Here is a 23,965-nt window from a genome sequence, read left to right as displayed (position 1 = left end):
ATCTGTAGAAACTATCAGAAAAGAAAGGTTCAGCACATTTTAAAAATATATGGCAAGTAGAAATACAAACTGGATGGTTTTCAGAGATGGATGGGTAGGTGAAGGGTGAACCTAAAAAAGATAACTAATGTAAAATGTATAAGCTGGAAGTAGAAGTATTGTTGTCCATTAGTTTACTCCAATTAGGGTAGAATGGTTAGGGGAAAGTAATAAAGAAGAAAAAAAACCATACATTCCGTTCTCAGAACATGAAGAACATGTTTCATTAAAACTTCAACATTCTGAGAATGTTCTAAGATTGTTATTTACAAACATATACATTCCGTTCTCAGCATCAACAAAACTCTCTCTATCCGCTGTCCTGTTAAGTGTGTTCAGGTGAGTTGGCCGCGCACACTAATTCGCTTCACCTGATCTTAATGAGTGCTTGTTTTCTCTGAAATTTGGTCTTTCAATAGACTAAAATGGTTTATTCCTTGTGGAGGTCAGAGGGCAGCAGACAGTGATTTCCCGATGAACCCACAGTGTTGGGGTTTTTCCATTAGGAGGTGATAACACAGGAATATTCATTTCCTCTATCTCAGACCCTTATCTCATTATCAGTTTAATATGAGGGAGATGCCTCTATTGCAATAATATATGCACCTACTGGTGTTGACACACACACACGCATGAGTCACCACGCACCACCACCACCATGCACCACCACCACGTACTACGCACCACTACCACGCACCACGCCCTCAACAGAAAGATATAGAGCAACACTGATCCATATTAATGCAGAGCTGTTGATTACCTTGTTGCCAATTAAGCCTGATCTCTATGTGCCCACAGTGACATGCTGTGCTCCAGCCACTGCTCAGAGCTCAGTGGAGGGGAGAGGGACATAGACCCTAATGAGGAGACACCATACAGAGATCTTTGCATTAATCAGTTTAGCCTACTTCCAGACCTCTTAAGTGTTGTCGGTTGTCATGCCTCTGGAAGTAGTCTAGACTGGAACCAGGCTAGAATCAGCCTGGGATACCAACAGATAGAGCAAAGTCTTAACCCTGATTCACCTATAGGACACTCATCCCTCTACACTCTGAACTGAGATGGTGTGCAGTGAATTATCTGCCTCAGTTTACATTCGATTGTCAGTCTTATCGGGTAACCAATACAGCCACTGCACCTCCATAGGGATATAGTTAGGTTTTGTATGTCATGTGCAATTGATTGTATGTGTGTATAGTATTAGGGTTGATAGACTGTCTACCATTTGTTAGTCTCTGAGGAAAGGACAGGAGAGGCTCATCATTTCTCTCTCGTTCTGCATGGAGCAAGAGCACATAGTACATACGCCACTCAACCCAGGCAAAGAGGCTGCAAAGAGACTCATCCTGAGCACTAGGACCATGGAGTACTGTAATACAATACTAGAGGAGGTAGAATGACTGTAGAAGCTGCAGGATTGTGATCTGTCCTACAGAAAGAGTGGGAAGGGAAGGGAACGGTGTAAAGGTGTGAAAGACTCTGGGGATATGCTCAGGTGTTCTGGATCTCCCAACGCAGCACATTTTAACATAAGGAACTGTCTTCAGCGTATTCCTGGTTTTTCCTGTCAATTCCCCCATCAGAGCTTATTCTGTAACTTAGATTCCCTCTAGGTTCTTTCAACAGCTGTGTGGCTAGGAGCCTATCACAGGAGTGTTACAGTAGTAGCACAAACGCAGTCAGTGAGTACATTTACATGCACAGTAATAATTTGACATTAAACTAATTATGGCAGTAGGCAGATTATGCAATAGTCATGTAAACACCTTACTCTGCTTACCTTAATCGGTGTAAGGTCAACATCGAAGTAAACATACGCAGATTAAAACAACTTGTTTTCTGAGCAATCTTTAGAATTATTAGGACATGTAAACACCTTAATCGTATATGATCTGCGCATGTGCAAGCACCAGCCGAGCGAGCCTCCCTCTTTATCGTGAGTGAAGTGAGTTCGGAACGACTGAATGGATGCGTCTTAGAAGTAGTTTTCACATACAAACTTTATACAAATTAAAAATCAAATATGCTTCCCAAAAATAATATGTTCGCTGTGGTAGAACATTTATTTTGATTGGCAATGTTCTGTATTTAGTGCCATCAGGTAGCCTGATTTCAGATGTGTATCCATGTAAACTGTTCTGTATTTAGTGCCATCAGGTAGCCTGATTTCAGATGTGTCCATGTAAACGGGTCTGTATTTAGTGCCATCAGGTAGCCTGATTTCAGATGTGTATCCATGTAAACGGGTCTGTATTTAGTGCCATCAGGTAGCCTGATTTCAGATGTGTATCCATGTAAACGGGTCTGTATTTAGTGCCATTAGGTAGCCTGATTTCAGATGTGTATCCATGTAAACGGGTCTGTATTTAGTGCCATCAGGTAGCCTGATTTCAGATGTGTATCCATGTAAACGGGTCTGTATTTAGTGCCATCAGGTAGCCTGATTTCAGATGTGTATCCATGTAAACGGGTCTGTATTTAGTGCCATTAGGTAGCCTGATTTCAGATGTGTATCCATGTAAACGGGTCTGTATTTAGTGCCATCAGGTAGCCTGATTTCAGATGTGTATCCATGTAAACGGGTCTGTATTTAGTGCCATCAGGTAGCCTGATTTCAGATGTGTATCCATGTAAACGGGTCTGTATTTAGTGCCATCAGGTAGCCTGATTTCAGATGTGTATCCATGTAAACGGGTCTGTATTTAGTGCCATCAGGTAGCCTGATTTCAGATGTGTATCCATGTAAACGGGTCTGTATTTAGTGCCATTAGGTAGCCTGATTTCAGATGTGTATCCATGTAAACGGGTCTGTATTTAGTGCCATTAGGTAGCCTGATTTCAGATGTGTATCCATGTAAACGGGTCTGTATTTAGTGCCATCAGGTAGCCTGATTTCAGATGTGTATCCATGTAAACGGGTCTGTATTTAGTGCCATCAGGTAGCCTGATTTCAGATGTGTATCCATGTAAACGGGTCTGTATTTAGTGCCATTAGGTAGCCTGATTTCAGATGTGTATCCATGTAAACGGGTCTGTATTTAGTGCCATCAGGTAGCCTGATTTCAGATGTGTATCCATGTAAACGGGTCTGTATTTAGTGCCATTAGGTAGCCTGATTTCAGATGTGTATCCATGTAAACGGGTCTGTATTTAGTGCCATCAGGTAGCCTGATTTCAGATGTGTATCCATGTAAACGGGTCTGTATTTAGTGCCATTAGGTAGCCTGATTTCAGATGTGTATCCATGTAAACGGGTCTGTATTTAGTGCCATCAGGTAGCCTGATTTCAGATGTGTATCCATGTAAACGGGTCTGTATTTAGTGCCATCAGGTAGCCTGATTTCAGATGTGTCCATGTAAACGGGTCTGTATTTAGTGCCATCAGGTAGCCTGATTTCAGATGTGTATCCATGTAAACGGGTCTGTATTTAGTGCCATCAGGTAGCCTGATTTCAGATGTGTATCCATGTAAACGGGTCTGTATTTAGTGCCATCAGGTAGCCTGATTTCAGATGTGTATCCATGTAAACGGGTCTGTATTTAGTGCCATTAGGTAGCCTGATTTCAGATGTGTCCATGCAAACGGGTCTGTATTTAGTGCCATTAGGTAGCCTGATTTCAGATGTGTCCATGTAAACGGGTCTGTATTTAGTGCCATTAGGTAGCCTGATTTCAGATGTGTCCATGCAAACGGGTCTGTATTTAGTGCCATTAGGTAGCCTGATTTCAGATGTGTCCATGTAAACGGGTCTGTATTTAGTGCCATCAGGTAGCCTGATTTCAGATGTGTCCATGTAAATGGGATTATTAGGGAAATCGTTATTCTTGCAAAGCATGTCAACGTTTTAATAGAACTATGTTAATCTGATTATCCACAATAATCACTGTATTGTGTGTATGTAACCGTACTCATCGCCTCCCCTTCATTCTCCCCCATTGACCTCTATTAACTTTTGTGTGTGTTTGTGTTGCAGGACCTGGTGGGCAGTGCCCCTCCACAGAGGAACTGGAAGGGGATAGTCATCGCCCTGCTGGTCATCTGCATCATCTTGTCTCTGATCGTCACCTCTGTCATCCTGCTCACCCCAAGTATGTAACACACAATGCTGCATCACACTACATTACACTTATTACATTACATTTATTAACACCTATTACACTGCATAGCAGAAAATGCTCATTTGTGGTGTAGACAAGGTTAAAAAAAAGGCTTCTAAGTTTGTAATTTCCACTTTAAAATGTCTGACTTGATTTGCCTAACTAAAGATGTATCAATCCCCACAAATATTTCCATTCATTATAATCCACATAATAATTCACATTTCCTGTTGCTGCTGGATTATTGTCCTGCTGTGAGAAACTGGTCAAATTAAGATCCTACAGTACATAAGTACCTGAGTCAGGCCACCAAAAGAAAACTTCTAGTTAGAGATTGCAATTGGCCTTGCTAGCAGACAGCCCAGTAGGTAATTTAATTTCCTAAACCCATTCATTCAAAGACAGACAGGAGTAGAGATGTTGAGATGTGTCAGCTTGGAGATTGCATATTGGTTTTTCAGAAGGACGAAGTGAGGTCATCCTCTCACTAGGTAATGGGGCTTTAATGTAAAATGTCATTCAGTCTTGTTTAATGAAGATTATTATGCAGTAATAGCTCTAGTCATTTTTACAATTGTCAGTGCATCAGAGGTGCTGTTTGCCTCATGTTGGGAATCCCTCTCAATGGTATTTTACCAGCAGATGAAGATAATTTGCAAATTCAGAGACTTGCACAGGTTATGTATATATGTAGTTACATTTTTAAATGTGTTATTTTTAGTTCTCTCAATTCTCTGCAAAAGCTACTTACTGGCACTGACATACATACATCACATAAATCCCTTCTAGAATCTCTTACTGATGGTACTCTACACACATACATCACATACATCCCTTCTAGAATCTCTTACTGATGGTACTCTACATACATGCATCACATACATCCCTTCTAGAATCTCTTACTGATGGTACTCTAATGTATTTTCCTGAATAAACTGACAGGTGAATGTAGAAGATAAATATGTAAAGCTCCCATATGGGGTTGAAGGGGCACACACACACACATACACACACATACATACACACATACACACACACACACACACACACACACACACACACAGTCTCTATGTAACTCAACCCTCTAGCGCTGCTGTCTACCTTGACCGGTCTCAGCTGTTTACCCAGTGCAGCTAGAGGGAGTTACGGCTGCCTGGAAAAACTGGCCATGCTGTTGTGAGTTGATGCTGGCGGATCAATGGAGTGTCTCAAGTGTCGCTTTCTTCTTTGTAACATTTCCTTAATCGCTGTGCCTGTGATATGGGAATTACAGTCCTACTATCTCCAGAGACAGTGCATAATAGTCAGACTCTGACAGATGTCTCCTACCCTATTTTTATGACCCCCTGCAACTTTTTGCAGGAAAAGTGACAGTCACAAGGTAACAAAGGTGGCCAGGTCCCTTTTTTTATGTGAAAGAGAATTGAAACATAACAGTATCATATTCTTGTACCTGATTAATTCTATGACTTATTCCACTTTTGTTTTGTTGATATATTCCACTGGCAGTTGCAGATGATAGCCTTGCCCTCAAGAAGAAAGTCACCATTGAGGACGTCTTCGGAGGAGATCTTCACGTGCACGACCCCGACGCTACATGGCTCAGTGGTGAGTTGTTATAGCTACGCCCTGCCCTTTCATCTGCCAATAGAAACTGAAGCTAACACAGCACCCACCAACCAGGAACTGTTACGTGTCAGTTGACATTATTAGAGCACCACATTTACATATTGTAGACGGCGGTCGCTAAGGCAATGACTCTATCTCCGTATGCATTCCAAGCCGTATTACTTTTCCCATTAGACAGCCATTACTATCAAACAAGAGGACCACACATAAAACATATTGAAACCTAACTAGCACTTCCATTGCCTATTGAATTTAAACATAATCATAGAAACCCAAATCCTGATTTAAAGGCATAATGGATCACTCAGCCAATGTGTTTACTGTGAATGCTTATTATCAAGCCCTCAAGGATTACATGGTTATAGTCTCATGGTTATTCCAACACAACAGAGACAGACAGCCTACAGAGAGACAGAGCCATGTAATCCAGTGAAACCTTGAAATGTGCCCGTTTATGCCGTTATGCACCATACAGTATTGTAGCTATAATGTATGCAGAGCATGTACAGGACAGGCCCAAATTAAACAGATGTAAGGCTGGTCTGATATGACCTTTTTTAACCTTGACAACGTAATGTGGAAAGCAAGCTGCAGAACACATGAATGTTGGATCAAGCTACTGCTCGCCCTCTAGTGTTAGAGACTCAAACTACTTTGTTTTTTCATTGACTCTCCATTAAGCACAAAAGTAGTGCCAGAATTTATTTTATTTCCACATACTTTTACATACTGATTTATATACAACTTTATCCACTGTATGCAGCAGTAACATAGCTTATCTTCTTCTCCAGAAAGTAACATTTTCACAATATAATATAATTACTCACTCAGTCTGATATCTCGGAAGAGAATTTAAACTGAATTGAAAATATTTTGGCCCAGTCGGCCCTGCCATGACTTTGGCAACATGCTGATGTCCAGTGTTTTGTGTAAAAGACAGTCAAAGGACAATGCAGGGAAATGGTGTCTGCAGAGAAGTTAAACAGCAGGCTAAAGGGCTTTTCCCTCATCAAATGGACCATGATAATTAACCTCACCAGCAGAAATACACACACACTTCAAAGTGTGTATTTTTCTAACGCAACATTGGAATGTTCTCTCTCATTCTTCTCCGATAAAATCTTAGTGATTCATTGTCTGACATTCCTCCGTGTCAAAGTTAAGTTAATGCAATCAGCTCAACATTTGGTTCTGATGAGCAGTGATAATGCGTAGGATCGTGCAACCTTGTAGTCCTCATCAATATGTGGTGCGTTGGTTTCATTCAGAGTGATGCATAATTGATTAAGCGTTGCTCTTTGACCACCGCTTGTCCCCGGTCTCTTTGAACCTCTCCTTTGAGCAGGGCTTAAGACCAACTTTTTAAATCACCGTCCCAGAATTGTCCCGAAGTGCAATTTCAACCGTTCCAAACTGAAGATGAACCATCCTAAATGCTAAAATACTTTGTTTATTTTTTATATGTTTTGATATGCCAACATAGGTTTACTGTAGGACCTACAGTTGAAGTCGGAAGTTTACATACACTTAGGTTGGAGTCATTAAAACATGTTTTTCTACCGCTACACAAATTTCTTATTAACAAACTATAGTTTTGGGAAGTTGGTTAGGACGTCTACTTTGTGCATGACACAATACATTTTTCCAACAATTGTTTACAGACAGATTATTTCACTTATAATTCACTGTATCACAATTCCAGTGAGTCAGAAGTTTAAATACACTAAGTTGACTGTGCCTTTAAACAGCTTGGAAAAGTTGAGAAAATTATGTAATGGCTTTAGAAGTTTCTGATAGGCTAATTGACATAATTTGAGGCAATTGGAGGTGTACCTGTGGATGTATTTCAAGGCCTACCTTCAAACTCAGTTCCTCTTTGCTTGACATCATGGGAAAATCAAAGGAAATCAGCCAAGACCTCAGAAAAACAATTGTAGTCCTCCACAAGTCTGGTTCATCCTTGGGAACAATTTCCAAACTCCTGAAGGTACCACGTTCATCTGTACAAACAATAGTACGCAAGTATAAACACCATGGGACCACGCAGCCGTCATACCGCTCAGGAAGGAGACGCGTTCTTTGGTGTGAGAAGTGCAAATCAATCCCAGAACAACAGCAAAGGACCTTGTGAAGATGCTGGAGGAAACGGGTACAAAAGTATCTATATCCACAGTAAATCGAGTTCTATATTGACATAACCTGAAGGGCCGCTCAGCAAGGAAGAAGCCACTTCTCCAAAACCGACATTAAAAAAAGCCAGACTACGGTTTGCTACTGCACATGGGGACAAATATCGTACTTTTTGGAGAAATGTCCTCTGGTCTGATGAAACAAAAATAGAACTGTTTGGCCATAATGACCATCGTTATGTTTGGAGGAAAAAGGGGGAGGCTTGCAAGCAAAATAACACCATCCCAAACGTGAAGCACGGGGGTGGCAGCATCATGTTGTGGGGGTGCTTTGCTGCTGGAGAGACTGGTGCACTTCACAAAATAGATGGCATAATGAGGACGTAAAATTATGTGGTTGTATTGAAGCAACATCTCAAGACATCAGTCAGGAATGGTCGCAAATGGGTCTTGGTGGCAAATGGGTCTTCCAAATGGACAATGACCCAAGCATACTTCCAAAGTTGTGGCAAAATGGCTTAAGGACAACAAAGTCCAGGTATTGGAGTGGCCATCACAAAACCCTATAGAAAATGTGTGGGCAGAACTGAAAAAGCCTGTGCAAGCAAGGAGGCCTACAAACCTAACTCAGTTACACCAGCTCTGTCAGGAGCAATGGGCCAAAATTCACCCAACTTATTGTGGGAAGCTTGTGGAAGGCTACCCAAAACATTTGACTCAAGTTAAACAATTTCACATTCTTAAAATAAAGTGGTGATCCTAATTGACCTAAAACAGATAATTTTACTAGGATTAAATGTCAGGAATGGTGAAAAACTGAGTTTAAATGTATTTGGCGACGGTGTATGTAAACTTCCGACTTCAACTGTAGGTCATTCACAGTGATTTAAAACGCTAATAAAAGTAGGTCTACTACTGAAATGGATAAATGGGTCTGTCAACTGAGCCAGAAATTCACATGAAATAATTTGCCTCTAAAATGGCCAACGTTGGAATAATATTCACATTTATTTTACATGAATGTACAGGTAACTGACAAAATAATAGAAACACTTGAGGTATACAAAGTATATTGAAAGCAGGTGCTTCCACACAGGTGTGTTTCCTGAGTTAATTAAGCAATTTAACATCCCATCATGCTTAGGGTCATGTATAAAAATCCCCAGTTGTCCATTATTTTCGCTACCATGGCTAGAAGAAGAGTTCTCAGTGACTTTAAAAGAGGGGTTTCAAAGGAGCATAGGGAGTTTAAAGCGTGTGTGTGTCTCTCAGTCACCAGATCTCGACCCAATTTAACAGTTATGGGAGATTCTGGAGCGGCGCCACAGTCTGCGTTTTCCACCACCATCAACAAAAAAACAATTATGGAATTTCTCGTGGAAGAATGGTGTTGTGTCACATTCCTCCAGTAGAATGGAGTTCCAGACACTTGTAGAATCTATGCCAAATTCTGTTCTGGCATCTCTTGGTGGCCCAATGCCCTATTTGTCACGCCCTGATCTGTTTCACCTGTCCTTGTGATTGTCTCCACCCCCTCCAGGTGTCGCTGATTTTCCCAGTGTATTTATCCCTGTGTTTCCTGTCACTCTGTGCCAGTTCGTCTTGTATGTCTCCAAGTCAACCAGCGGTTTCCCCGTTCTCCTGCTTTTTGCATTCGCCTTCTTTTAGTGCTCCTGGTTTTGATTCTTGCCCGTTTCTGGTCAGGCAGGCGGGTACAAAGTCCACTCTGCCTGCCTTGACCACGAGCCTGTCTGCCACTCTGTACTTCCTGGACTCTGGTCTTGACCTTTTTGCCTGTCCATGACCTTACTCTTGCCTACTCCTTTGGATTAATAAACATAATGACTGCGACCATCTGCCTCCTGTGTCTGCATCTGGGTCTCGCCTTGTGCCAAGATACTATTAAGATCCTTTATGTTGAATTGTCCATTATTTTTGCAGTTACCTGTACATATAAAATTAGCATACATCTCAGTGTAGCTTAGGTGATGTGTCCACATCAATTTTGACACGAGGGAGGTGCCAGAAAATGTAGTCAAACTTGAATGAGACTTTTTATTTACATTAATATAGGACAATCTCCAGTCATGTTTGACAAATATAATGTAGGATAATTAACATTAACATCTAAAGGCTCGATTCTGTTGGAGAAGGCCTACTTGAGGAATGTTTCATTCAGCAATTACAAGACCGGAGAGAAAGACCCGTATCTGTTTTGCACCAAGTATCACCCAGCTTGCAATCTTAGTGGAGGCAGTCAGCATTTAAAACCTGTAGGTCATGGGGCATGATTCAAGTAGCCTAGCCAATATCAGACCATAGACATTTTTAGGGAATTATTTGATAAACACTTCCTTATGCCATTGAAACCAGCTTTCTTTTATTGTCCAGCAGCCAGACACAATCTTAGACATATTAGCAACCCATGCTAGTTGTTGCATCTGTAGATCTCCCCTCTTTCAACATTTCGCATGGATATTTTCATCTGTCACGTGAAACCGCTCGCATGTGTGATGCACTTTTTAGAACATTGTGTTCCTGCTACATTTAAAAAAAATATTCGCGCATAGCTTACTGCTGTGTGCACATTGCTGCGTTTATAATGTGAAGAAATAATAGTTTATCATCATTTTAAGCTAAACATTCTGATCTGTTGCATCAGCCTCATTGCTTTTTAAATGTTTTTGATGTGCAGTGGTTGTATGAATTTTGGATCTATTGTCACAGAACTGTCCCAGAGTCTGTTTTGAAGACTCTCCAGACATATTTTGTCCTCAGGACAACGGGACATTGTTAATTTCGAGCCCTGCCTTTAAGACACAGAAACAGGAAGGAGACTCAGTCACTTTGCCTTCACTCTGTCTGTGGTCTTATAGGGACACTGTGTACTGTACTCTGCTCTCATTCATTTTCATTGATTAAAGCAATTTAATGAATGGCTTTTGTTAAAGATGTCAGGCCTTCAGCATTTTTTTTAACTAGGCAAGTCTGGTAAGAACACATTTTTATTTACAATGACAGCCTACTGGGGAACAGTGGGTTAACTACCTTGTTCAGGGGGAGAACAACAGATTTTTTTACCTTGTCAGCTCAGGGATTTGATCTAGCAACCTTTCGGTTACTGGCCCAATGCTCTAACCACTAGTCTACCTGCCACCGAGGATACTCATACACTTTCCATTATTCCTAATGCATCCATTTTGATCGTTTTGTGAGCAGAACTGTCATGACTGAGAAAACATTTGGACTAGAGCAGGAAAAGGTTTTCAAAACAGAATACAAAAGCAAACAAACTTGAAGTTAATTTAGTAGAAAAACACACTACCACAAAATCCAAATAATCTCCATTATGTCTAGCAATATGAAGTCCTTCCAGTATTACTGCTATTGCTGTGGCAAATAGTAAGTAAGGGAGATGAGATGGCTATTCAATCAACCTTTATTTGAAGGGTTCAAACATTGGAGAGAGCAGCAAGAACCTTTTCTCTGCACTTCTCTTGGTAGAGGGGTTTATCCGAACAGGACACAGTGAGACTGAGGAATCGGTTCTGGTCTAGAGGACAACACTACCAGTGTCACACTACTGAGCAGAGCTGAGTGGAGCAGAGCTGAGTGGAACCAAGCCAAGCTGTACTGTCCATGCCTTTTTATGCATCCACCATAGGAACCAAATACCTGAGCCAGCTTAATATGTTTTGGGTCGGCACAATAATGTGAAAATGGTCTACCACTTGGACCATCCCACTCGGCAGACACTGGTTGAATCAACATTGTTTCCACGTCATATTAATGAAAATACGTTAAACCAACCTGGAATAGACGTTGAATTGACGTCTGTGCCCAGTGGGATCACACTGTATGTATCCACACCTTACAGCTCCTGTATATGCTGCAGAGGTAACAGGATGCCAGCAAGGCCTGCTCCAGTTGTACCTTGGTGCCCCCCTAAAAGATATCTGCTCTCAGTCTGGTGTGGAAGGCTGGCCCCTCATGGCCCCACTATGGCCGGAGGTTAGAATGCCTGATCCAGCACTGTAAGTACTGTTTGAAACAGCTGGATGCGTATTCCACAATGTAATGCTCTCTCTTCTATGCTGTTTATTATTTCCAGACAATGTACTGCTGTATCGAACACGAGAAGGGGACGTGGTCAAACTCAACATCGAAACACAGGAGAGGGTCATTTTGGTGGAGAACAGGAAGTTTGTGAGTATTAGCTAATTTTATTCCCGAACATGTAGGTGATATGGTATTGAAAAATGTATGATGACCTTTTGTAATAAATATGCCTCAAACATGTTTCTTTGTTATCCAGGAAATGTTCAAAGCCACCAAGTACCACATATCTCCAGACCTGGAACATGTGTTGTTGGCCTACAACGTGGCTCCAGTAAGTAGAAAGGACCACACTTCTTATTTTGTGTCAGATGCAGAGTTTATGGGTTGCTTCTGCCATGCGAGGTTGAATGCTGGATGCTGAAGTTGTGTTTGTCTCTGCAGGTCTACCAGCACTCCTACATGGCCTTCTACATCATCTGTAGTCTCATCACCCCGTAAGTCTGTCTGTCTCTGTTTCTCTCCTTTCTTTCTTTCTTTCTTTCTTTCTTTCTTTCTTTCTTTCTTTCTTTCTTTCTTTCTTTCTTTCTTTCTTTCAAAAATGATGAGAGTCTAAGTATTAGATGAAACAGGAAACTGTTGAATGTTTTCGGGGACAGCTTGACCTTCTGCTACATAAGTGCTTAGTGTCGGTGGTCACATCTGTGCACCTGGTTGGTTGTGCTGCCAACTGGTGGATGAAGTTAAAACCCCATCCCCAATATCAGCCAATGTAAAAGTCTCTTCCCAGCAAACCAAAATTGAGTTCCCAGAACATTTGTTAGGTCACGGCAAATGTTCTCTTAACACAAAAACTGCCTAGTCGTGGTGATGATTATAGAGTGTGTGCATAAAACATATGCCAGATGGTGCAAGAACATTCCTAAAACATATTTAATCTGTTCCCAAAACACAAAAACTGTCCAGTTGTGGGGATGAATCAACCAATGTTTATTTTAGGGTACCAAAAACACTCACCTGGGGCCTCATTTATAAATGTTGCGTACAGACAAAATATGCCCCAAAACACTACTGGATTTTTCTTGCTCAACAGTTTCCAGTGTGTATCAAGGATGGTCCACCACTGAAAGGACATCCAGCCAACATGGAACCTATCTCTTGTGATGTAACCACACTGTTCCCACGACTTAATTAAATGTTCTGGGAGCCTTTAAAGAACTCAAAGGCTGTTCTGTCAACATTCTTGCAATATCAAAGGATTGTTTTGAAGGTCAGCACAACTGGACAGTTTTAGTGTTATGGGAACCATCTCCTGTCATATCCCCACAAAGTTCCAACAACCTAAATAAATGTTTTAGGAACTTTTAAAGAACATTAGGCAAATGTTTTTTTGCAAGCTAATAGAGACATTGTGAGAATCAGCACATAATCAGTCCTGTGTGGCTCAGTTTGTAGCTCTTGCAACTCCAGGGTTGTGGGTTCGATTCCCACGGGGGACCAGTACGGAGGAGGAAAAGTATGAAATGTACAGTTCCAGTCAAAAGTTTGGACACACCTACTTAGTTTTTCTTTATTTTTACTATTTTCTACATTGTAGAATAGTAGTTAAGACATCAAAACTATGAAATAACACATGGAATCTTGTAGTAAACAACATAGTGTTCTATCTAAAATCTAAATAATTTTATATTTTTGATTCTTCAAATTAGACACCATTTGCTTTGATGACAGCTATGCACACACTTGGGCATTCTCTCAACCAGCTTCACCGGAAATGCTTTTCCAACAGTGGAAGGAGTTCCCACATATGCTGAGCACTTGTTGGCTGCTTTTCCTTCACTCTGCAGTCCAACTCATCCCAAACCATCTCAATTGGGTTGAGGTCGGATGATTGTGGAAGACAGGTCATCTGATGCAGCACTCCATCACTCTCTTTCTTGATCAAATAGCCCTTACACAGCCTGGAGGTGTGTTGGGTCATTGTCCTGTTGAAAAACAAATGCTTGTCCCACAAAGTGCAAACCAGATGGGATGGCGAATCGCTGCAGAATGCTGTGGTAGCCATGCTGGTTAAGTCTAGTTTAATCACAGACAGTGTCACCACCAAAGCACACCATCACACCTCCTCCTCTATGCTTAATGGTGGGAACCACACATGCAGAGATCATTCGATCACCTCCTCTGCATCTCACAAAGAGACGACGGTTGGAACCAAAAATCTCAAATTTGGACCCATTAGTCCAAAGGACAGATTTCCACCGGTCTAATGTCTCTTCTTCTTATTGGTGTCCTTTAGTAGTGGTTTCTTTGCAGCAATTTGACCATGAAGGCCTGATTCACGCAGTCTCCTCTGAACAGCTGATGTTGAACTCTTATTTATTTGGGCTGGAATCTGAGATGCAGTCAACTCTAATGAACTTATCCTCTGCAGCAGTGGTAACTCTGGGTCTTCCTTTCCTGTGGCGGTCCTCGTGAGAGCCAGCTTCATCATAGTGCTTGATAGTTTTTGCGACTGCACTTGAAGAAACGTTCAAAGTTCTAGAAATTTTCCGGATTGACTGACCTTCATGTATTCTACTAATGATGGGCTGTCATTTCTCTATGCTTATTTGAGCTGGGGCTATCTTCTGTATACCCATCTTACCTTGTCACAACATAACTGATTGGCTCAGACGCATTAAGAAGGAAAGAAATTCCACAAATCAACTTTTAACAAGGCACACCTGTTAATTGAAATGCATTCCAGGTGACTACCTCATGAAGCTGTTTGAGAGAATTCCAAGAGTGAAAACTTGTAATCAAGGCAAAGGGTGGCTATTTTGAAGAATCTCAAATATAAAATAAATTTAGATTTTTTTTTAACACTTTGTTGGTTACTACATGATTCCATGTGATATTTCATAGTTTTGATGTCTTCACTATTATTCTACAATGTAGATAATAGTAAAAATAAAGAAAACCCTTGAATGAGTAGGTGTGTCCAAACTTTTGACTGGTACTTTATATAAAGAGGATGAGTAAAGTAATGGTGAACAACCCAGTTACCAATTTTTCCCTGAGTTAGTTACAGTTGAAGTCAGAAGTTTACATACACCTAGGTTGGAGTCACTAAAACTAGTTTTTCAACCACCCCACACATTTCTTGTTAACAAACTATAGTTTTGGCAAGTTTGTTAGGACATCTACTTTGTGCATGATACTAGTCATTTTTCCAACAATTGTTTAAAGACAGAATATTTCACTTATAACTCACTGTATCACAATTCCAGTGAGTCAGAAGTTAACATACACTAAATTGACTGTTGTGAAATCTGAGTTTAAATGTATTTGGCTAAGGTGTATGTAAACTTCCGACGTCAACTGTATATCTTGTCATGTCCTAACAATGTTAACACAACCTAATGAAACATTCTGGGAACCTTGTTAAGAACAGAACAGTGTTCTGGGAACCTTCTTGCAACATCAGGTGATAGTTTTTTGCACCCTAAAAGAAACATTGTAGAATCATCTGCACAACTGGACAGTTTTTATGTTTTGGGAACATATATTTTGTGATGTTCCCACCAGACTGTTTCCCACACCATAATGAAACATTCTGGGAACCTTTTATAGGACATCAGTCAATTTTTTCAAACAAACTTTTGGGGAAAGTTTCTGTGGTGGTTGTTACATTTTAGTGAATGTTAGAACCTTCCAATGATATTTCATCTAAAACATTTTTGTTAAATAAATATATTTGATCAAAAATGTTCTCCGAATGTTTTTGGGATGTTATCATCCTAATATTAAATTTAAAAAAAGCCTAACTTGAACTTAATTGTTTTGGGAATATTCCTGGTTTGCTGGGTTGTATTGTCACACACTCTGTCTGGCCTGCTTTTTGTTCCATATTTATACTTAGTATTAAAGTTAAGGAAACTTTTCTAGTGCTAAATTTAGCTTTGGATGATTGATTTTACCATTACAGAAGCAACCTAGATAACTCACTGGAAGATTCCATGTATTTTTGTGCACAGTCTGAGGCACACACCCTGAAACACATACACACTCAGACACCATGACAGAGTGTGTGTTTTATCTCCACAGGGAGACATGGAGTCTGAATCCTCCTGAGGTACGGAATGCCCCGCTGCAGTATGCTGGATGGGGACCTAAGGGCCAACAGCTGGTAAGAGACCCCACACACATGTCTACACCCTCACTGTCTCACTGAAAAAAAAACACACATGCACACAAACGCGCTCACACACACACACACACACACCTCAATTACCGATATGCTCCAGCCTTGAACTTGAAAAAAATGTTGTTCCAGCATTTTGAAGGTATGACAAAGGGAGAGAGTTGACAGACACCATGATAAGCCCCTCTATGCTTTCCCTTTCTCCACAGCACCACTTTGGATGTGATGTCAAAATGCTGTTACTATGGTTAAAACAACAACATTGTTGTTTTTGTGGGAAAGGAGAGAGGTCTTTTAAAAAGAGCAGTGTCTCTCACAGCTACAATATCTTTGTTGTTTTCCCTCATTAATACACACTTCCTCATTCACCTCATAACACACAGCACTTTAGACAGGACTAATTACAGAACAACATTAATGGGCTGTATTCCCTTGTGTTTCTCCACCTTTTATTGCAAATCTGTAGGTTTTGTAATTGCTCTTATCATATCATTTGTCTACATTAGGCTACAGACACATTTAGAGGGAGAAAATATTAATATTTGAAGCTACTACAATGTGAGATTTCGTCGTCTGCCAAGTGAGAAAGCGGCTACATTTGCATATGGTAATATAGTACCTGATTGGTTTATTTTTGTTTTGATGTTTATCTGCGTGTTTGGTTAATGAAGAGCTAGAGCTGTATGGGTGAACTGTCTGAGCCGATGTGTTTACTCTCACCTGATAATACCAGATAGTTATTCTTCTCCCATTTCTGGACGTAATGATTTTGCATATTAAAACCTGTCACAATTGTCAGATTGTCCATTATATGACATTGCATATGAAACGTGTGTTTGGATCCAGTGGTGCTGATTCCTCTGTCATGTAGAGTAATTTCCCATGGCTTAATGATCACAGCAGGATGCTTCTCTGTCCCCTGGTTCCACATCACTCACACACACACACACACACACACACACACACACACACACACACACACACACACACACACACACACACACACACACACAGCCAAGCCCCATGTACAAAGGGTATAGAAAATGAAGAGAGTAAATCAATGTTTGAGAGTTTGTCTGACGGACACAGCTCAGATATAACCCCCTCCCACTGACACAGGGTGAAGCTGAAGGACAGGAGAGGAGAGTGGATTGACAGCAGTAGTCTGTCAATCCACTCCCCAGCAGTAGTCTTCTTAATCCCTACTACTCACTATGGTACCATGGGCACAGTGGGCATACACCAGCAGTCCAACATAGCATCAGCAGCTTAACACAGTAATGCCAACCTCCCCACTCCCCACAACCTCCCCACCCCTGTCTGAACCAGTTCTCAATCACCCAGAATGTGTGTGTGTGTGCATGGTTGTGTGTTTGTAGGTGTATGTGTGTGCATGGATGTGTGTGTGTGTGCCCCTTCAGTGATTCAGACAGCTACAGTACCTTAATTCGAAGCAGAGGGGTGTTTTGCTTACTACTCTATTTGTAGATGGAGTGGAATATGACCTCTAATGAAATCTGCTTCCTTTTATATCTGCTGTATTCAATGCTTTAAGGCATGTTTTGTCACTCAGTCCAGATTGGGTTGACGTGTCTATTTGTGTGAGTGGAAATGTCTCCAGGCTGAAGGATGGATGGGTGTTTTTAGTACTGAGTGAATGTCCCACTGTGATGAAAATTGCCCAGAAGGAGTGTCAGTCTTTTTTCTTTATCTAGTAATTCATTAAGGGTTATACAGTTTTATTATTATAAGGTAGTAATTATGTTTTATCTACTGTAGTAATTATAAGGCAGCCATAGTGTAAAGCTGAAAAGAACGCATTTGAAAGCCTGGCAAGAAGCAAAAGCAAAATCTCTGAAATGTAATGGTACGATGCAGTATTCACTCCAGCGTCATGTCCCTTTTTTACCCAGATCTTTATCTTTGAGAACAACATCTACTACAGAGCAACGGTGGAGAGCAGGACCATTCGCCTGGTGTCCACAGGGAAGGAGGGAGTCATCTTCAACGGCCTGAGTGACTGGCTGTATGAGGGTAGGAGAACTACAAATACATCATCACTACTGCATACAGAACTACAAATACTAGCTGGATAGAGAACGCTTGTTAGTTACACCCCAGTATTGCAGCGGTATTGAAACACAGGGCATGGAATCACAAAGAAACCCCTCCATCTATGCTGTACAATGTTTCAAACAAGGATAAGGAATAATACAATCATAACAAAGAATAGAGGCCATTTTGTTTCCATTTTAGTCATTTAGGAGACGCTCTAATCCAGTGCGATTTACAGGAGCAATTAGGGTTAAGTGCCTTGCTCAAGGGCGCATCGACACATTTTCACCTAGTCAGCTCCGAGATTCAAACCAGTGACCTTTTGCTTTCTGGCCCAAAGCTCATAACTGCTAAACTACCTGCTGTTTTTAAGATTAGTTTTTCCCTCTCCTCCAAGACAGCAGGCTATCTATGGGTTGTGTTTGTAAATTATTTCCTTTTAAAGACAAACATCTGGTTGCATTTCACTATCTTTGTCCCCAGAGCTCCCCTAGCTTGTCTCTGTGTTTAGGCAGTATTCATTAATTCATGTCTGCATCGCTGCAATCTGCAGCTGGCTGTCATCTACACTACTCTGCCTCCATTTGTAATGTGATATTAAATATTTCCTGCTCAATATTGTATGTGAGCTTTCTATAGATCTACCTACTGTATTCCTTTTTTCATTCATTTCTTTAACATTTTCCCCCATTTTGATTTGTTTTGTTGGCTTGCTGATGGTTTTAAAACTTTCGATGTAACCCGTTATATAACTTCATTACTGGATGGGATGTGTAGGTTTTATAGTGTTTTGACTGAGTTTCATAACAGCAGGCTTAGGTTTAAGGTGAAGGTAGTACCTCCTCTCTCTGCTAGTCGCTGCAGTTCAACCACAGGGCATTCTTGATCCCAAATCAGTTTTTGAGAGGATTATAAAATCATTATAACACACTTGTTTACCCTAAGGTCACTCTATCACTATGTAGGCCCATAGAGTACCACATTATGAGCCATAATACCCATAAAACATAAAGCTCAAACAGGGAAATGGTTCCAATCATTTTTTCACCATTCACTTTGTAAATATCTCGAGGACAATGTGACTTTTATCATTATATTCGCCTGTATTTACCCCCTAAAAATGAAATGCTAATTAGCTGGCAATGTGGCTATCATAAATAACTACAAATGCCATGATGATCTGGACGAGACTACCAAATCGAGGCAAAATAAGAATCTCTGGATTAACTATCTAATGTTAGCTAAATGTAAAATCAGCAAAAAAAGACCCAGGACCCTGTCTTTTAAAGATAATTCATAAATAATCCAAATAACTTCAAAGATCTTCATTGTAAAGGGTTTAAACACTGTTTCCCATGCTTGTTCAATGAACCATAAACAATTAAGGAACATGCACCTGTGGAACGGTCGTTAAGACGTTAGGCAATTAAGGTTACAGCTACACACAGTAGGCAATTAATAAGGTCACAGTTCTGAAAACGTAGGACACTGAAGAGGACTTTCTACTGACTCAGTTACACCAGGAACGCACAATCCCTCCATCAGGGCTCAGACTGTCCGCAATAGGCTAAGAGAGGCTGGACTGAGGGCTTGTAGACCTGTTGTAAGACTGGTCCTCACCAGGCATCACCGGCAACAAAATTGCCTATGGGCACAAACCCAACATTGCTGGACCAGACAGGACTGGCAAAAAGTGCAGTCACTGACAAGTCGCGGTTTTGTCTCACCGATGGTGATGGTAAACGCGAATCCGACCATCGGAGGAATGAGCGTTACACGAGGCCTGTACTCTGGAGCGGGATCGATTTGGAGGTGGAGGGTCCGTCATGGTCTGGGTCACAGCATCATTGGACTGAGCTTGTTGTCATTGCAGGCAATCTCGACGCTGTGCATTACAGGGAGGACATCCTCCTCCCTCATGTAGTACCCTTCCTGCAGGCTCATCCTGACATGACCCTGCAGCATGACAATGCCACGAGCTATACTGCTCATTCTGTGCCATGGCCAGGGAAGAGCCCGGATCTCAAATCTGGTGCAGTCTATGAGGAGGAGATGCACTGCAATACTTAATGCAGTTGGTGGCCACACCAGATACTGACTGTTACTTTTGGTTTTGACCCCCCATTCCTAACATTTAATCCCAGTAAAAATGCCCTGTTTTAGGTCAGTTAGCATCACCACCTCATTTTAAGAATGTGAAATGTCAGAATAATAGCAGAGAGAATTATTTATTTAAGCTTTTATTTATTTCATCACATTCCCAGTGGGTCAGAAGTTGACACATTTGGTAGCATTGCCTTCAAATTGTTTAACTTTGGTCAAATGTTTCGGGTAGCCTTCAATAAGCTTCCCACAATAAATTGGGTTAATTTTGGCCCATTCCTCCTGACAAAGCTGGTGTAACTGAGTCAGGTTTGTAGGCCTCCTTGCTCGCACAGGCTTTTTCAGTTCTACCCACCACACATTTTCTATGGAATTGAGGTCAGGGCTTTGTGATGGCCTCTCCAATACCTTAACTTTGTTGTCCTTAAGCCATTTTGCCACAACTTTGGAAGTATGCTTTGGGTCATTGTCCATTTGGAAGACCCATTTGCAACCAAGCTTTAACTTCCTGACTGATGTCTTGAAATGTTGCTTCAATATATCCACATCATTTTCCTTCCTCATGTAGCCATCTATTTTTTGAAGTGCACCAGTCCCTCCTGCAGCAAAGCACCCCCACAACATGATGCTGCCAACCCCGTGCTTCACGGTTGGGATGATGTTCTTCGGCTTGCAAGCCTCCCCCTTTTTCCTCCAAACATAACGATGGTCATTATGACCAGTTCTATTTTTGTTTCATCAGACCAGAGGACATTTCTCCAAAAAGTACAAGCTTTGTCCCCATGTGCAGTTGAAAACCATAGTCTGGCTTTCTTATGGTGGTTTTGGAGCAGTGGCTTCTTCCTTGCTGAGCGGCCTTTCAGGTTATGTCGATGTAGGACTCGTTTTACTGTGGATGTAGATACTTGTACCTGTTTCCTCCAGCATCTTCACAAGGTCCTTTGCTGTTGTTCTGGGATTGATTTGCACTTTTTGCACCAAATTCATCTCTAGATGCATAGGGCCAACTGTAAAGTTTGGTGCAGGAGGAATAATGGTCTGGTTCGGGCTAGGCCCCTTAGTTCCAGTGAAGGGAAATCTTAACACTACAGCATACATTGACATTCTAGATGATTCTGTGCTTCCAGCTTTGTTTTAACAGTTTGGGGAAGGCCCTTTCCTGTTTCAGCTTGACAATGCAACCGTGCACAAAGCGAGGTCCATACAGAAATGGTTTGTCGATCGGTGTGGAAACTTGACTGGCCTGCACAGAGCCAACCTTTGGAATGAGATGTTCGACGAGCAGGTGTCCACATACTTTTGTATGCATGTAGTGTAGTTGCATAATATTTGTACGCCACTAGGTGTTATACAGTGACTCTTGAACTGCAGAACCTGATTTATGTTTGAATGTTGTACATTTGATAAATTGTGTTCATGCAGTGCTACCTTGACAAAGAGGCATTGGTCTCAATGGGACTCCCTGCTAAAATAAAGATGAAATAAATCAAGTAAAATAAAATCTCAGAGCAACATCATCAGACTGGTGTGTGCGTGTGAGTGTGTGTCCCTCTCCCTGTCTTACCAGAGCAGAATGATTGGTGTGAGTGTGGTGTAGTATAGTAATGAGACAGGTTTATCTTCCAGCCATGCAGGACAGGAGTGATTGTCATGCAGAGCAGAGAGTGTCAGAGCAGAGAGAGTGTCAGAGCAGAGAGAGTGTCAGAGCAGAGAGAGTGTCAGAGCAGAGAGAGTGTCAGAGCAGAGAGAGTGTCAGAGCAGAGAGAGTGTCAGAGCAGAGAGAGTGTCAGAGCAGAGAGAGTGTCAGAGCAGAGAGAGTGTCAGAGCAGAGAGCGTGTCAGAGCAGAGAGAGTGTCAGAGCAGAGAGAGTGTCACACAAAACTGACAGCGCAGGGCGTGGATCTCTTTTCAACACCCCAGTGCCGATTTATCACCCCAGACGTGTCGCGACAGGAAATGAGAAGCTGTCTGTCTGTCTATGGGGTTATGTATTGGAATAGGAAGTGTGTTATTGATTGGTGATGTGGAGATATGTGCACTGGATCGAAGCAACACTTCCTTTGATGGGCATTAGGCTACTGTGCATAGTAAGCATAATACTGTATTTTCACATTCAGTATATACAGTGCCTACACACACAATGACAGGTATTCATATAACACTTTAGCTTTTATAATAAACTAATGTCTTTACAGTTTACTTATTAGTTTCTAGGGCACAAAATGTGCTTCAAAAGTAGCTCGAATTCATATAGGCCCAATATAGGCTGTATTTCAATGAAAAACATCTTATTTTTTGGTGCTCCACATTTTCAAAGTGGAAGAAAACATATAGACATTTTTCTAGTAGACCATCTGTGTCTCCTTGAGGGCTGTGGAGATCTGGGTCATGGTCCTCATGCTGTCACCATGACCACACTGAGACTGATATAATACAGTAAGTAACCAGACCCACTGAACTCGGAACTCCTTCACCAAAACTCTGAAATGCCAGGCCAGTTTCAGCAATATCTTCTCCCATTGATTATCAGTGGGTCAGCAGAGAGCACAGCTCTTTCAGATCACCTATACCCTGCTTCGACTCCTCATACAGATGGTATTTTGCTATGCATCAATAGATTATGTTGGATATATGCTGTCATACTGTACTGAAGATTGCGTTGAACATTGTCCTTGAGAGCATTCATTTAGTTATTTAATTATCCATATCTCATCCCTAGAGAGGGGAACGACGAGTCAACATGTTTGTCAAATCATCGTACACCGCTCTCCCACACAATCTCTGTATGCTGGTCTTCGTCGTCCTTCATAGACCATCCTCATCCTCTGTCAACCGAAGTTGAGTCATATTGTGTTTGTCTCAGGGAAAGGCTGCTGTTTGTACGATTCCTTTGATAGGAAGCTTTCCTGGAAGGTCTGTGCTTCCACCTGGTGGGCTTTTGTGGATTATATTTGACTGGGCAAATTACTCCATTAATTTAATTACTTATCTTGTCCTTTTCTTTACCTCTGTTTTCAAATGACCTTCTGACATGCACCCTCCACACCTGATGGATGATAAAGAAATAAATTGACCCAGAACATAATCTGACATTCTACATCCCTCTGTATCTCTGTCGGTAACCCTGCAACATATTTCATCAATAGCTATGAGTAATGGACCTCCACTCCAGTGACAGTACAGTAAATGGGTGCCATAAATCAGAGACAGGCCACAACACATCTGCTCCATCAGCATCTGTTTACTGTGTTGTGTGGTGGAAATAACCTTTATCAGCACACACAGCTAATGAAGTGACTTTGGGATATGACGACATACAGTTGAAGTCGGAAATGTACATATCATATCTTAGCCAAATACATTTAAACTCAGTTTTTCACAATTCCTGATATTTAATCCTAGTACAAATTACCTGTATTAGGTCAGTTAGGATCACTACTTTATTTTAAGAATTTGAAATATCAGAATAACAGTAGAGAGAATAATTTATTTCAGCTTGTATTTCTTTCATCACATTCCCAGTGGGTCAGAAGTTTCCATACACTTAATTAGTATTTGGTAGCATTGCCTTTAAATTGTTTAACTTGGGTCAAACGTTTAGGGTAGCCTTCCACAAGCTTCCCACAATAAGTTGGGTGAATTTTGGCCCATTCCCCCTGACAGAGCTGGTGTA

The 23,965-nt window shown here is 41.2% G+C and overlaps 1 protein-coding gene across 3 annotated transcripts in view; it reads left to right on the top strand.

Moving 5' to 3' along the window:
* LOC110530968 (A-type potassium channel modulatory protein DPP6) overlaps window positions 1–23,965 on the top strand; it is a 169,145-nt gene that overhangs the window by 124,667 nt on the left and 20,513 nt on the right. For all 3 annotated transcript variants that reach the window (XM_090182396.1, XM_090182395.1, XM_036986027.2), the window contains 7 exons: window positions 4,014–4,128; window positions 5,647–5,745; window positions 12,007–12,101; window positions 12,211–12,285; window positions 12,396–12,448; window positions 16,038–16,119; window positions 18,048–18,168. In XM_090182396.1, the coding sequence (XP_090038522.1) occupies window positions 4,014–4,128; window positions 5,647–5,745; window positions 12,007–12,101; window positions 12,211–12,285; window positions 12,396–12,448; window positions 16,038–16,119; window positions 18,048–18,168 (640 nt within the window). The remainder of the gene's footprint in view (window positions 1–4,013; window positions 4,129–5,646; window positions 5,746–12,006; window positions 12,102–12,210; window positions 12,286–12,395; window positions 12,449–16,037; window positions 16,120–18,047; window positions 18,169–23,965) is intronic.

The sequence above is a fragment of the Oncorhynchus mykiss genome, chromosome 8, assembly GCF_057628025.1.
Source record: "Oncorhynchus mykiss isolate SJ-2025 chromosome 8, ASM5762802v1, whole genome shotgun sequence".
Lineage (NCBI taxonomy): Eukaryota > Metazoa > Chordata > Actinopteri > Salmoniformes > Salmonidae > Oncorhynchus > Oncorhynchus mykiss.
The sequence above is the reverse complement of the archived record's forward strand: the minus strand, read 5'-3'. Positions and strand labels throughout refer to the sequence as shown.